Consider the following 13,776-nt stretch of genomic DNA (forward strand, 5'->3'; position numbering starts at 1 on the left):
TACAGGTAAAATAACAGGTAAAGATAAAGACAGGTAAAGATGACGTACCAAGCAACACAGGTAAGAAAAAATAAAGCTTTCAGATACTCTCACCATTTCACACAATTTCAAATATTATGCTAAAATATCTGTGGAAGAATTAAGTTTGTACTTCAAAGGATGTGGCTGCACTAAAAAAACAACAATTTTATATATATATATATATATATATATATATGTTACAGTTTTAATCTGTCAGCTCGCAACATTACATTTGAGGTTTTTTTGTTTTTCAGCTGCAGATTTTATATTTCATCTGCAGATTCAAATTTTTACAGTTTCAATTTTTTTTATTTCAGTTTCCCAATTTTTTTTTTTACTTCAATATTTAATTTTTCTGGTTCAGACCAGTGACTGTATATAACATGGACATAGTCTCTGTGATGTCACCCGTCTGTTCCTGAAACTGCAAAATGAAGCCAATCCATGCAGCCACATTGGGTATGACACAGGCTTTGGGCTTCTTTCCTAACAGCTATAGGGTGCCCGTCAGTCATGGGAGCTGAGCTGTGCTTCTGATTGGACAATCAGATGACCCTAATAACTTCTAAACCACTGAGTTAGAAAACAAATCACCCCTGTACAGTGTGTGCCAATAGTGAAATCAACGTTTCAGACCCAAGCTGTTTTTGAGCCAGACTGTAAATATCTTTTAATGCTGTAAAAGTGTGGTCTTTCTGCAGCCAGCCTGAAGAGGATCCGTGATGATCGGCAACTTTAAATACTCCCGCATAGGCTCCAATTTTTCTAAACCGGATGTCACTGGTACCAGGAGGCTTAGAGTCATGAGTTCATGTGTTTATGTGTTTGTGTGATGTGAATCGAACAAAAAAAAAAATCTGATCTTTGAAAAAAAAACCTCACGCAGAGATGAAAAGTTGACTTTTTTATTGCCCTCTGAGCTGGTATACAGGGCTTCACCATGAAAACACAAAAAGGTAACTTTATTAGAAAATATACAAAAACATACAGGGATTCAAATATAAAGAGGGATACATTTGTGGTCTTTGTTTATCATCCAAAACTACAAGAAGAGAGGCAGGCGGTCAGTCATTCACACTCTCTGTACCCTGTTAAGCCTCCTGTTAGACCTCGTGGTAGGCCTCCTTCTGGACCTCCTGTTAGACCTCCTGGTGGACTCGTGGATAGTCGTTGAAGGCGGCTGACACCTTAACCCTAAACTAACACTGATGTATTGAAGCTGCAGACAGAAGGAAACGTTTCCTCAGAGGGGGGTTTATGTACAGAAACACTCAGACGTGTTGAAGGCACTGTGAGACTAAAGTGCAGAATGAGAAAGGAAGTACGCTGGGAGTTAATGTGTCCTATTCCTCATCCTTAACAACAGACTACAGCTTTAAGAAGGATGGTGCTTTAGACTGACTGATTTCCCTTTTTTAAACCATAGTCTCTATATTTTTCCTCTTCATTCCTCCGGAACCCATCCAGCCTCTGATTCTATATGTTCCTGCTCTGTCAGAAAATCATACATTTGATATTTGGGAGTGGTAATACGACTTCATTTTAATAACTCCTTTGAAAAGAAAATGCTATTCTAGGACAAATACATCATAAATACATCATATTTAACAAACCGTACAAAACAGATCAAGTATAAACAGGGCACTCACAGAAACTGGAGTAAAAGTGTGTGAAGAGAAGAGGACTGACTGGGTTATAGTGTGTGTTTCCATTAAATATGTACAGTACACTGATAAAACTTCAGACACATGGAGGTTGAAACGACTCAGTATCTCTGATTCGTCTTTATCAAACTCAGAGGTGGATGCTCATGGTGCACTCTCTCTCTCATGAATGTGTTCTGCTGTCAGCTGATTGGCTGATTGGTGTGAACGTCAATGATTTTTAGATAAAAATGTAAAAATAAAGCTGTATTACAAACTCTCCTGTGAGAGTCATTGTCACACTGATATTTTGGTTTGTTGCATTGATTAAAGGGTTTCTGATCCCTCTACTGATGTTTCTGGGTTGTGCCCTCCTCCTCCTCGCTCTGTTCTTCCTCCTCCATGGTGTCAGGTCCCATCAACGCGTCACTTCCTGGAGAGGAGCTGGTTCTCCAGCTGCTCCAGACGAGTTGTCATTGTGGTTAGTGCTCGATCCGTTAAGGAACGAGGACAGTCAGGAGGTTACAGTTAGTCTGCTCATGAATATAAACAAACATGAAAAACTCACAAATTCCAAAAAAATGTAAAAATGAAATAAAAAAATAAATTGCCCCAATCCAAAAGAACTTAGAAAAGACATTATTTTAACTTCCTTAGAATATTTTCTTAATTCACTCTTTACAAGCAATCCAGGCCTCATAATTGACTCATAATATCTTAGAATAAGATTCTTTTTTGGACTAGTCAGGTGACTCTACTTAAAATGAAGTCTTTAAAGATACTTTTTGGCCAAAAATAAGATGAAACACTTAGTTTTGACTACCTGCAGTGTAAAAGCTGCAGTGCCTATTTGAAAATCCCTCTCCTTCTCTCACAGAAATGTGACTTACCTAAATATCACCTGTTTTTTTTTTTTTTAATTAGCGTATTACTTTTATTTATTTATTTATTTTAATTTTTCAGATGAGGCATTATATATCTGAATCCAGCATCCCAAATTTCCTAGTTGTCTTCCTGAAACTCTGGTAGATTCACTACTGGCTCTTACCCTGAACAAAATAGGCTAATCTTTGGCATTTGTAAAATTTTTAAGTCTTCTTTTCATAGCCTCACACTCACCACTAAAAAACCTTGGAGCTCAGTTCAACACTGCCTGATGATTACTGTCAATGTGTTTGACAACTGCTTCACTCTTCTATAATCTGTGTAAGGCACTGCCTCTCACACTGTAAAACCATGCACAATATTCACTATACTAATTGAAAGCTTCCCTGATCTAACCCAATGTGACTGATTCACGCAACAGGTGCAAACAACCCCCAGCCAATCATCCCTGTGTGTTCTGGTTCTGTCGCAGGCTTGCTACATTCTGATTCAAACTCTTCTTAACTTTTAGGGCAGCACATAATACAGCTGTCATTCCAGATCCTCTCTTTGCCCTGTTTAGTCATTTGGGCTTTTCTTGCCTTTGCCACCCTGTTGGCCAGGAGACTCACTCTCCTGAACTGAAAACACCCCACATCCACATCCACATCCACATCCCTACATCAACAGGTGGCTGAAAGAACTAGAGCTATACATTAAAGTTGAAAAGTTATGATTTTCCCTCAGTGGCTCCATAAAGTCATTTGAATGGACTCAGAGTCCTCTCCTAAGAGAAATGACTCTTTGACCTCTTTATCTGATTGTGATGAATGCCTGATCCATATCCTCTGTTGTGGACTTAAAACGCAGAGTCCTGAAAACACTGAGCTGTGGGTTCTGCATGGAAAACAGACACATTAAAGAAAAGTCATAAATAATGTCAGACTAATGAAAACTAGAGTCCAACTCAAAAAGGAGGCAGATGTGAGTGTAGCCTCAGTTCAACATCTGTAACAGGCATCACATCTGCATTATGGTGTGGCCACACCAAACGCGAACACGCGAATTTACTCGCGCGAATGGCCTGTCACGCGCCGCGTGAACGCCCGAGTCTCGCCGCTGGACTTTTTTGACAAGCTGAGGCGCGAACACGCGAATGCGCGGTACTGCGCATGCAGAGTAGAGAGCTCGTTCATTTAAAGACCGAAAGTCCAAAAGAGCAGCTGAAAAACAATGAGCTGTGGTTTCCAAAGCATGACAGGAGAGTGTGTGAAAGCTTTGGAGATCACAATCAATGCCTGCTGCCTCTCCCTGGTAATCCACCAGCCCTGCTTGGCTGTTCCCTGCGATCTCATCCTCGATCCCCCGAACCTCCGACCCCCCGTACCCCCGACCACCCGAACCCCCGACCCATGTTCCCGGAGGTCTCCCTGGGGATAATGAAGGGGTGGAGGAAAGAGAGGAGCACAGAGAACTTCCATCTTTTCCCTGGCTCTGCCCCTGCCCCGCACTTTCCTCCTCTTTATCAGGCTCAAAACTCCGCTGAGGAAAACGCAGTCGGACTCAGTGATAGCCCGTGCAGGCAGATCCAGCTGGGAACGAATGTTTTCAGAACTTACATTCAAAACCTGTCTCCTCAGAGACTTTCAACCAAGCCTGCTCCTGTTTTTCCAGTCTCTGTAGAGTACACACGTCGTATCGTATAACTCTGGATGATGACACACCGCACAGATTGTTTTCTCCTCCATCCTCCGGCGGAGTTGGAGCCGGAGCAGGCGGCAGTTGCCCCCCAACGTTGTCATAACAATGACGTCGTGGGGGAATATTTTGAACTCGAGCGAATTCGCGTCTACCGCCCAAACGCGTGAACGCTCCAAACTCGCCGCGCCAAATGCGCGAATCGCGCCGCCCGAGGCGAATCGGCGGCTAAACGCGTCTTTGCATTGACTTTGTATGTAATCGCGCCGCAAATTGGCGTTTGGTGTGGCCACACCATTAGACTGTTAAACTGCAGAGCTTCTGAAAAAGACCCTTCTTTAGTGAAGATGATGAAAATGAAGATGTTTGTTAATGAAGGAAAGGATATGTTTCTGTGTGAGCTGCTCCAGGCTGCTCATGGTGGCCTGCTGGAACTCCACCAGACTCTCACAGGCACAGGGATCCTTCACCTCGATCTCCCCCTGACTCTCCTCTGCACACACACAGACACACACACACACACAAAACCCAAAAGGCAATTTTCTACCAGTAGTTCCATTATCTTTTAGTTCCTTGAACAACTCTTTTAGGAGCTAAATGGTTCCTGGTGCCCATTGTCCAGTGATGATTCTGTTAACCAGGCAGGTGACACATGAGGTGAGCGTTGTACCTGGACACACGTTGAGTTTGAGGTTCTCTGCGATGGTGCTGATGGCAGTAAAGTCGGCGGTGTAGTAGAAATGTTTATCCACAGGCTCAGAGGCAATCTCACGGAGCTCATCTTCCACAGCTTTACCCACGCCCACAGCGTACATGGTGATACCTGCGCACACACAAAAACACACACACACACACACACACACACACACAAGCACAGATCTCACAGTCAGGGTCTGGAGCAGGGTGATGAAATATGGACCCTCATGGAGGACTCTCACCTGCTTCTTTGGCCTTCTTGGCGTACTCAGTAATGTCATCCTGCGAGCGTCCGTCTGTAAAGACCAGGCCGATGCGGGGGATGTTCCTGCTTGAGGGACGAGCGCCCTCAGCCTCAGAGAAGCTGTTCTCCACCATGTGCTTCAAAGCCAGACCTGTCATGGTTCCCTTCTCCATGTAGTCCACCTAAACCAGGCGAGGACCAGAGGAAGTCCTGAGTCAGACTAGTCTGCAGGGTCTCATGATGTTCTAGGTCATATCAGACTGAATGAAGAATTTATTTATGTTCATGAACTATAAAATCAAAATCTTTGGGCTAAGCTAATAAAGAGCAGGACATCAAAGGAAGGACAGAGTTCAGATTGAAGAGTTAAAAAATAAATGATGTGTTGTATTTGTATTTGTAAGCTCTAAATGTGAACAAACATGGAATGTTCAAAAGATGGAAACGGTCTTAAAGCAGGGCCTGATATGAGCAGATCAGATATGAGCAGAGAAATTCAGATCAGGCATGCAGAGAAACAGAGATAGATTTGTTGGTGGTATGAAAATAAAATAAATGAAATAATTATGTAATAAATGAATCAATTTCTGTGCAAACCATTCCTGTTGTACTGTTTTATTCCACACAGAAACACAATCAGAGTGTGCTAGTTTTAGGTATTGCTGCACAGAAGTACGAGACAATGTTTGAAGTAAAAAGTGTTCATGTTTCAGTGTTTTCACCTTCATCACAGCAGCTTTAATTTCATCTGCTGTCTGGTACATGTTGAGAGGAAACTCAGTCCGAACCCGACTGGAGTACTGAACCAGACCTACTCTGGTGCCATGAGCAGACACATCCAGAGAGTCCACAACCTGAAAGACACAAGGAATGCAGGAACACTCAGGTAAGAACGTCACAGGTTTAGAACGTCACAGGTGAGAGCGTCACAGGTGAGAGCGTCACAGGTGAGAGCGTCACAGGTGAGAGCGTCACAGGTGAGAACATCACAGGTGAGAATGTCACAAGGTGACAGGTTTAGAACGTCACAAGTGAAAACGTCACAGGTTTAGAATGGCACAGGTGAGAACGTCACTGATGAGAACATCACAGGTGAGAATGTCACAGGTGAGATGTCTTAGGTGACATGTGACACTGAGAGTTTGTTCCGTTTCTTAGGGTTGATCCTAAACATCACTTTTTTCGCTATGTCTTAAAACAAAGGGCCAAGGGAAGGATGACAACAAGCCCCTGAGAAACAAGATGCCACTCTATTCCCCCTAGTTCTATTCTCCCTGGTCTGTCTCTGTCTGTCGTAGGCTGAGCGACTGTTTCTTCTTCCAAAGTGAACACATTTTTACAAAGTGATGATAAACTGATGTCAGATTAGGGCGACACATCCACAGCACACAGACTTCACTACCATGGACTGCATTACAGTCAGAGTGAGGAGACAGCTAAGCTAGGAAAAGCTAAAGTCAAGCTAACCTTACAGTATTCAGAAGCTATACCATGTAGCTTCTGAATACTGTAGGTAGTGCTGTCAGGCGATTAAAAAAATTAATCTAATTAATTACAGGATTTGTAATTAATCTAATAAATTACAGGATTTGTAATTAATTGATCTTATTAATCGCATTTTAATCTCATATCTGCTTAAGGTCCCAAAATAAAGAATTTTAATTTCAGGACACTAAAATTACATTAAAAGACATTAAAAAAACATTTCAAAATAAGGTGGGGATGTATACAACACATTTTAGGTACCCTGAGGCATAAGGAACACATGAAAAAAGTTTTATGGTTCTATTTTTACGAAATCTACACAGTCCTGCATCTAAGATAAGCTGATTTGATTTTTAGGACGTTTTTTTGCTTCTGTTCACATTTTTACTCGATGTTGACTCGATATTCACTGCAATATGAACTTCTATACTTCTATACTTCTATGAGATCAGGAGAACCAGGGCTACAGGCTAAAAACTGTGAGGAACTATGTACAAATACTTAATGCAAGTCTTGGATCAAAGAAAAGTGAAGTATTTTCAGTTTAACATGCTCTGAACACACAAACTGTTGCTCATTGGTACAGAGCAGCCCCAAGCTGAAACATGACACCAGGAAGATGGAAGGAACTTTTCAAAGAATTTTTAAGATTTAAATTCAGAACAAATATCGATCATTCATGGCTTTTTTAATGCAGTAAAGAGTTCAGAATTATCTGTTTTTTACAGAATTGAGCTAGAGCAAACAGTTGATTTTCTGCAGATTTTCAAAAAGGACGTGTGAATAAACCCGATGCGGACGGCAGTCACCAATCACTCTCGCTTCCCTCCTTCCAGTTTGAAGCATGTTGCTGACATCACGTGTTACATTCAGGGACCATCGGAAATTTGAAAATCTGACGAGGACACCTATTTTTCCAAGTAGGACACACAGTTTGTAAATGCCAGACATTTAAAAATAAGTGCGTCTTTGAACGCCCCAGGGGTTTGGGATCCGGATTAATCTGCGTTAATTTGCGATGTAATTAATTAATCTAATTAACGCGTTAAAATGACAGCCCTAACTGTAACATTAGCTTATCATAGCTTCTGTAGCTAATGGGGCTCCTGAATGCAGCTTAGCTGTCTGATCACTCATGAAATGCAGTTCATTGTAGTGAAGTCTGTTTGCTGTGAATGTGTCACCCTGCTCTGACATCGCTGTAGCCATTGTTAGCTGTCACTAGAGCAACATTAGCTAGAGCATTATAGGGAGAGATTTCAAAATACGACCAAGGATTCAGAAAATGGCGAATATTTACATGGTGAAGCAAAGGATTAGATATCTGATAAAAAATATCCACATCATAGGAAATTTGACAAAACCCTGGGCTTATTCTCTATAAGCCCAGGGTTTTGTCAAATTTCCTAGTTTGTCTTTGTTTCAAGGTCTGTGTAGCTCTTCACCTTCACCTTACAGAGAATTGGAACACCCCTTCGCAAGTTTTGAATACCCAAAACCAAGGGCTAAGGGTTAGATTTGGGATTGACTTTTAGTTTGTCTTAAAGCGGAAAATTCTTTGTTGCCATTTGTTGCCAAATATTTGTGTTTTCTCACCAACATTCCTGCCTGTAAATGACATACTTCTACTGATTTTTTGCTTCAACTGTTTGTTGACTTGTACAGCTCCTAAAAATTTCCACCCAGCTCTGAATGCATTTACATCTCAGATTGACTGGTTCTGAAGCAAGTCCTTCATCCCTTAGGGGACTTCATGAAAACGGCCTCTGAATGCAAATGTTAAATCACCTTTTCTGAGTGGTTCGCAGTTTTTCACATCAGATAAAACTGGGTTTCTTTTTTTTTGGCTATCTTAGGGGGTTTGTAATAAAGACAACCAACACATTGTTTAAAAATGGGACGTATACTTGTAAAATCATGAAATCAAACCTGGTTAACAAACTTTTTGACCAGCTCAAAGTTTTGTGGGCGGACGCTCTTGGAGCCATCGATGAGGAGCACAAGGTCGATGTTTGCAGACTTACAGGCTGAAGGAGAGAAAGATAGAGACTTTGATCTAGAAATGAACAGTATGTCAAAACACAGAGGTGTACATACGTATAGTTAAGCATGGATATAAAAAAAAAATATTAAAAAAAAAAAAAAAAAAGTGCATCATTTATATGTACAATTCTACATTATAATTGTACCCATACTACTACTACTAAAAAAAATTATAAATAAATAAAAAAATAAAATGATAATAATAATAATAATAATAACAATAATAATAATAATAATAATAATAATAATAATATGACATTTAATCATCGTATTTGTATTCTCAGTAAATACGATGGTACCAGCAGGAGAAACTTTGGAGGATAAAATGTGTCCAAGCGTCTTTGTTGTTGTTGTTGTTTGTTGCTGTTTGTGTTGCATTAATTTTTTATATGAAGAAAAAAGCCGATATGAACTCAGGAAAAGGAATCAGCAGGTTGATCAATTAAAAAAAAAGTATTCAGACCTGCTGAAGAAAGACATATAAACCAAATATTTGAAGTTCCTCAGAGTTTTCTCAGAAACAGGAGACGCTCTGCAGTAACCTGCTCTGATGATTCGTCTGTCTGCCCCACCACACATCACCACATGAGGCTGCTGTTTGGATGTTAGTGGCAGTCTGTATTCCTCTCAGCCAAATCAGAGGACAGAAAAATCCAGAAAAAGATCCAACCTTTCTTCACAGACTGAGCTGAGCAGCTTTAAACATCTGTGTGGGATTTATTTTCAAACATGTCTTTATTTCATCTCCTGAGAAATCTCCTTCGACTGATCCAGGTCTCAGCTCCTGATGTTTGTCCAGTTAAGTGGCTTTATTGATCACTGATTCAGAAAACATCTGTTCTCTATGGAGGCCATCAGCACAGATCTTGGCTCTGTCTGACGATTGTTGTTTAACTTCATTTGGCTTAAACTGATCTGAGAGATGCTGACCTCCAGCACATCCTTCCCCCGCAAAGTCTCTGGCAGGTCCTGCAGGGCCCACAGGACCCTGATCTCCCTGCAGGAGTCTCTTAGGTTATGTTTGTCAACCTGAGTTCAGATGTTCAGACATAAGGTGGTTTTATATCACACTGATAATTTCTCAGACACTCACTGCCACAGCTCTTGCCGTCGTCTTGCAGTAGTTGTCCCTCAGGACAGATGCAGTAGTACGATCCTGGAGTGCTTACACACTGGTGTTCACAGCCATGCTCCACTGTGTTACACATGTCCATATCTGCAGGTACACAACCAACGAAGATCAAATTCATAGCACACATTTCAGCTTTAATGCATTAAAGACCTCAGATTTTCTGATGACCCTTTTTTCCTCTTTGATTTTGAAACTTAAGTTTGATGAGGTATGAAAAGCACTCCTCCTCTGAGACAACACACAAATTTATTTTCATTCATCTATTTTTTAATATAATAACTTATTTATAATATACATTCATTTACACTCCTGTGACTTGAAAATATGATTGTCTCAGTTAACTAAATCTTAACCCTAAAAACACCTGAGCTCACATTAGCACACACATACACAACTACACTTTCAGTATTAATAAATGTGAATTTGATGTCTCAAAATCAATTTTTATTTCTAAATGTTTTATTTCCTTCATGTTTCTACAACCTGCTGCTTTCACTGGATTTAAAAGAAGGCTAAATCCTTATTCTACTTTTAAGGCTTCATCAGAGGTGTTTACAGTCCATACACAGCTTTTTTCTTCACCATGACAGAAGTTTTGAGACAGGTGTGTGTTTTGGCTTTCAAAGGAGTACTTCGATGTGTGTTTTTCAACAATTGGACCCCAATAAGGGGCAGCCACCTCCTCTAGTCAAACACCAAAACCCTTCAAAGTCTGCATGCACATCTTGTTGAACTCCTCTCAGTCTGACAGCACCCCTGTAAAGCACTTTGGTCAACCGAGGTTGTTTTTAAACGTGCTCTGTAAATAAACTTTGACTTGACTTGACTTGACAGGAATAAACTCACAGAGCATTCTGGATCTCTGGTAAACTGAAAAGTAAGGTTCATGTTTTACTGACTTGTGCACGTCTTTTTGTCTTTGTTGAGTTTGAATCCTTTGTTGCAGTCGCAGGTGAAGACGCCCGGAGCGCTGACACAGATCTGTTCACAGTCATGTTTCCCCTCAGCGCACAGGTCAATGGCTAAACAACACACACACACACACACACACACACACACACACACACACACACACACACACACACACACACACACACACACACACACACACACACACACACACACACACACACACACACACACAGGACACATGCAGGCAAAAATATGCACAAACAGTTATTTCCTTTATGCAATGCATGATGCAGTAAATATCATTATTTTTTGTTCTGTGGGTTGGTCTGTTGTTGTTTCATGGTTCTTTGAGTTCTTCTTTTAGGTTTTTGCTGCAGCTTTACTTTATGTGAATTAGACAGATTTATCTGTGTTTATTTATTTTTTAATAAAGAGAAGCTCCTGAATCAGACAAAATGAGACTAATGAGATTTCAAGAAGACAACTCTCTTGTATCGGAACTCTCATTGATAGAGTGAAATTTCCAACTTTTCCTTAGGTTTTTTTGTTTTATTTTTTTTATTTTTTTATTCCATCAATATTTAAGTCAAATATAGTTTTATGGTTCTGTGATTATTCTTTTTTACTTTGCAGCTAGACTGGATAATCACAAAGCATGATTACAAAATACCATTTTCTAATTTACACCGCCCTGCTAAAGAGTTGACTGAACCTCCTGCACAAAGAGTTTTTTCTTCGACCACTAAAACTAAATATTTCTAGAAGTGTGTGCACCAGAGTGATGGTGGACTGTAGACACAGATCACTAACTTTAAAGGTAAAATGCTGACAGGTTAAGGATGTGAAGGTATTGATGTTGGACTTTTGATCTGGAAACAGAGATATAGTTAGTACATTTTGTGGTTGGGACACAAATTTTTCCCTGGATAAACCTCTGTTTAAATGAAATCCAACCTAAGTTTAGCTAAAGTGTCACATGAGCTGCAAAAACACAGAGGGTAAAATATGGAGTCACAGCGCCTTCTGCTGGACCAACAGTTTAATGAATTTCTGAAGGACAAGGACTTTAAGGTAGTTTAGGGTCTTTGAAACATTCTCATAAAGACAACCTATTAATCAGGCCCTACTGTCTTTGAGTGTGTGTGTGTGTGTGTGTGTGTGTGTGTGTGTGTGTGTGTGTGTGTGTGTGTGTGTGTGTGTGTGTGTGTGTGTGTGTGTTTGTGTTAGGTGTGTGTCCTGACTGACGTGTACAAGTCTTCTTGTCTTCATTCAGTGTGTATCCTTTGTTGCAGTCGCAGGTGAAGACGCCCGGAGCGCTGACACAGATCTGTTCACAGTCATGTTTCCCCTCAGCGCACAGGTCAATGGCTAAACAACATACACACACACACACACACACACACACACACACACACACACACACACACACACACACACACACACACACACACACACACACACACGCACGCGCACACACACAGAACATAGTGGGTCAAACAGTGATTTGCTAATTATTTTCTAATTTTGATTTTTGTTTCCTGTGCAATTTTTATCAATATTTCAATCAAAGATAATTTTCTCTGTTTCTGTGGATCTATTCCTTTTTTTTCTTTACTGTACGTCCACACAGGTCAAATTTTACCACAGACTCCTTCTTCAGGTCACCATGGTCAAAAAAATTAAGTATTAAAATCAAAATCAGCCTGTGGTCCATAATTTAACTTTGTGTTATTTGATCTAATTACCAAACGGAATACTGACAAATGAACAGGTTTTCATTTGTTTTCACGTCGAACAGGAAAAAAAAATGAAAACTTACAGTTTTTCAATGTTTTGTAATGAATTTGTTTCAAAAGTTTCTGGATCATAACAAGTAAAAGATTAACAAAAGATAATGGATTACAAGAAAATATGGGACTTTGAAAAGCTCTGATATCTTCTTTTATGTATGACAAGATTGAGTGAAGTTTTCTCTAACTTCATCTCAGACGTATAATTAGTTTAGTTAACATCTTCTAAATGACCCAGACTTACTCATATGGGTCATGGAGCAGCTGTTTTCAACAGAGAGGGGGGACACAGAGCACAAGTGTCTGACTCACAGACACGCACAGGAGAGAGAACTTTCCAAACAGGAGGAGGGAGACCGTCCTTGGTCACAGTAGAGGAGAATTGAAAGCCTTGTTCACTGCAGAGGAGAGGGACTGTCCCTGCTCACTGCACAGGAGGAGTGTCCCTGGGCACTGCAGAGAAAGACAATCCGTACTCTCTGCATTAGAAAAAGGACCTGCCAACTCACTGCATAGGTAACAGGACATCCCTGCTCACTTCATTCAAGAGAGGACAGCATCGCTCACTGCACAGGAGAGACGGCAGCCCTGTGCACCACACAGGAGAAAGCACAGCCCTGCTTACTAAACAGGTAATGATAGTATTGCTCACTGCACATGAGCAAGGACAGCATTGCTCACTGCACAGGAGAGAGGACAGCATCACTCATTGCACAGGAGAGAGAACGCTCTTCTCACTGCACGGGAGAGAGAATGCCCCTTCACTGCACAGAGGAAAGAAAAGCCTCATTCTCTGCAGAGGAGAGGGCCTGTCCCTGCTCTCTGCACAGGAGGAGTGTCCCTGGATACTGCAGAGAAAAACCATCCATACTCTCTGCATTGGAAAGAGGACGTGCCAACAGGACAGCTGACAGAACATCCCTGCTCACTTCACAGGTGAGACAGCAGCCCTGCTCACTGCACAGGAGAGAGCACAGTCCCGCTTACCTAACAGGTGACGACAGTATCGCTTACTGCACAGGAGAGAGGACAGCCCTGCTCACTGCACAGCAGAGAGAGGACAGCCCTGCTCACTGCACAGGAGAGAGGACAGCACCCCTCACTGCAAAGGAGAGGACAGCACCCCTCACTGCACATGTGAAGGGATGTCCTTGCTCACTAAGCCGGAGAGAAGATGTTCCTGCACACTGCGCAGGATAGAGACCGTCTCTGGTCACTGCAGGGGCTGTTAATCTCAGGTTTCACTCC

General features: G+C 41.2%; 1 protein-coding gene across 1 annotated transcript in view; it reads right to left on the reverse strand.

Moving 5' to 3' along the window:
* Nucleotides 1–947: 947 nt before the first annotated feature.
* matn4 (matrilin 4) overlaps nucleotides 948–13,776 on the reverse strand; it is a 52,502-nt gene continuing 39,673 nt past the window's right edge. Inside the window, exons 9-17 of the mRNA XM_074676188.1 lie at nucleotides 11,984–12,106; nucleotides 10,726–10,848; nucleotides 9,788–9,910; nucleotides 8,581–8,678; nucleotides 5,889–6,020; nucleotides 5,165–5,348; nucleotides 4,897–5,049; nucleotides 4,615–4,719; nucleotides 948–2,149 (exon numbers count right to left, since the gene is read on the reverse strand). Coding sequence (XP_074532289.1) covers nucleotides 2,091–2,149; nucleotides 4,615–4,719; nucleotides 4,897–5,049; nucleotides 5,165–5,348; nucleotides 5,889–6,020; nucleotides 8,581–8,678; nucleotides 9,788–9,910; nucleotides 10,726–10,848; nucleotides 11,984–12,106 — 1,100 coding nt within the window. The 3' untranslated portion in view covers nucleotides 948–2,090. The remainder of the gene's footprint in view (nucleotides 2,150–4,614; nucleotides 4,720–4,896; nucleotides 5,050–5,164; nucleotides 5,349–5,888; nucleotides 6,021–8,580; nucleotides 8,679–9,787; nucleotides 9,911–10,725; nucleotides 10,849–11,983; nucleotides 12,107–13,776) is intronic.

The sequence above is a fragment of the Halichoeres trimaculatus genome, unplaced genomic scaffold, assembly GCF_033239565.1.
Source record: "Halichoeres trimaculatus isolate MK-OKI-2021-1 unplaced genomic scaffold, fHalTri1.1 fHalTri1_scaffold_1, whole genome shotgun sequence".
Classification (NCBI taxonomy): Eukaryota; Metazoa; Chordata; class Actinopteri; order Labriformes; family Labridae; genus Halichoeres; species Halichoeres trimaculatus.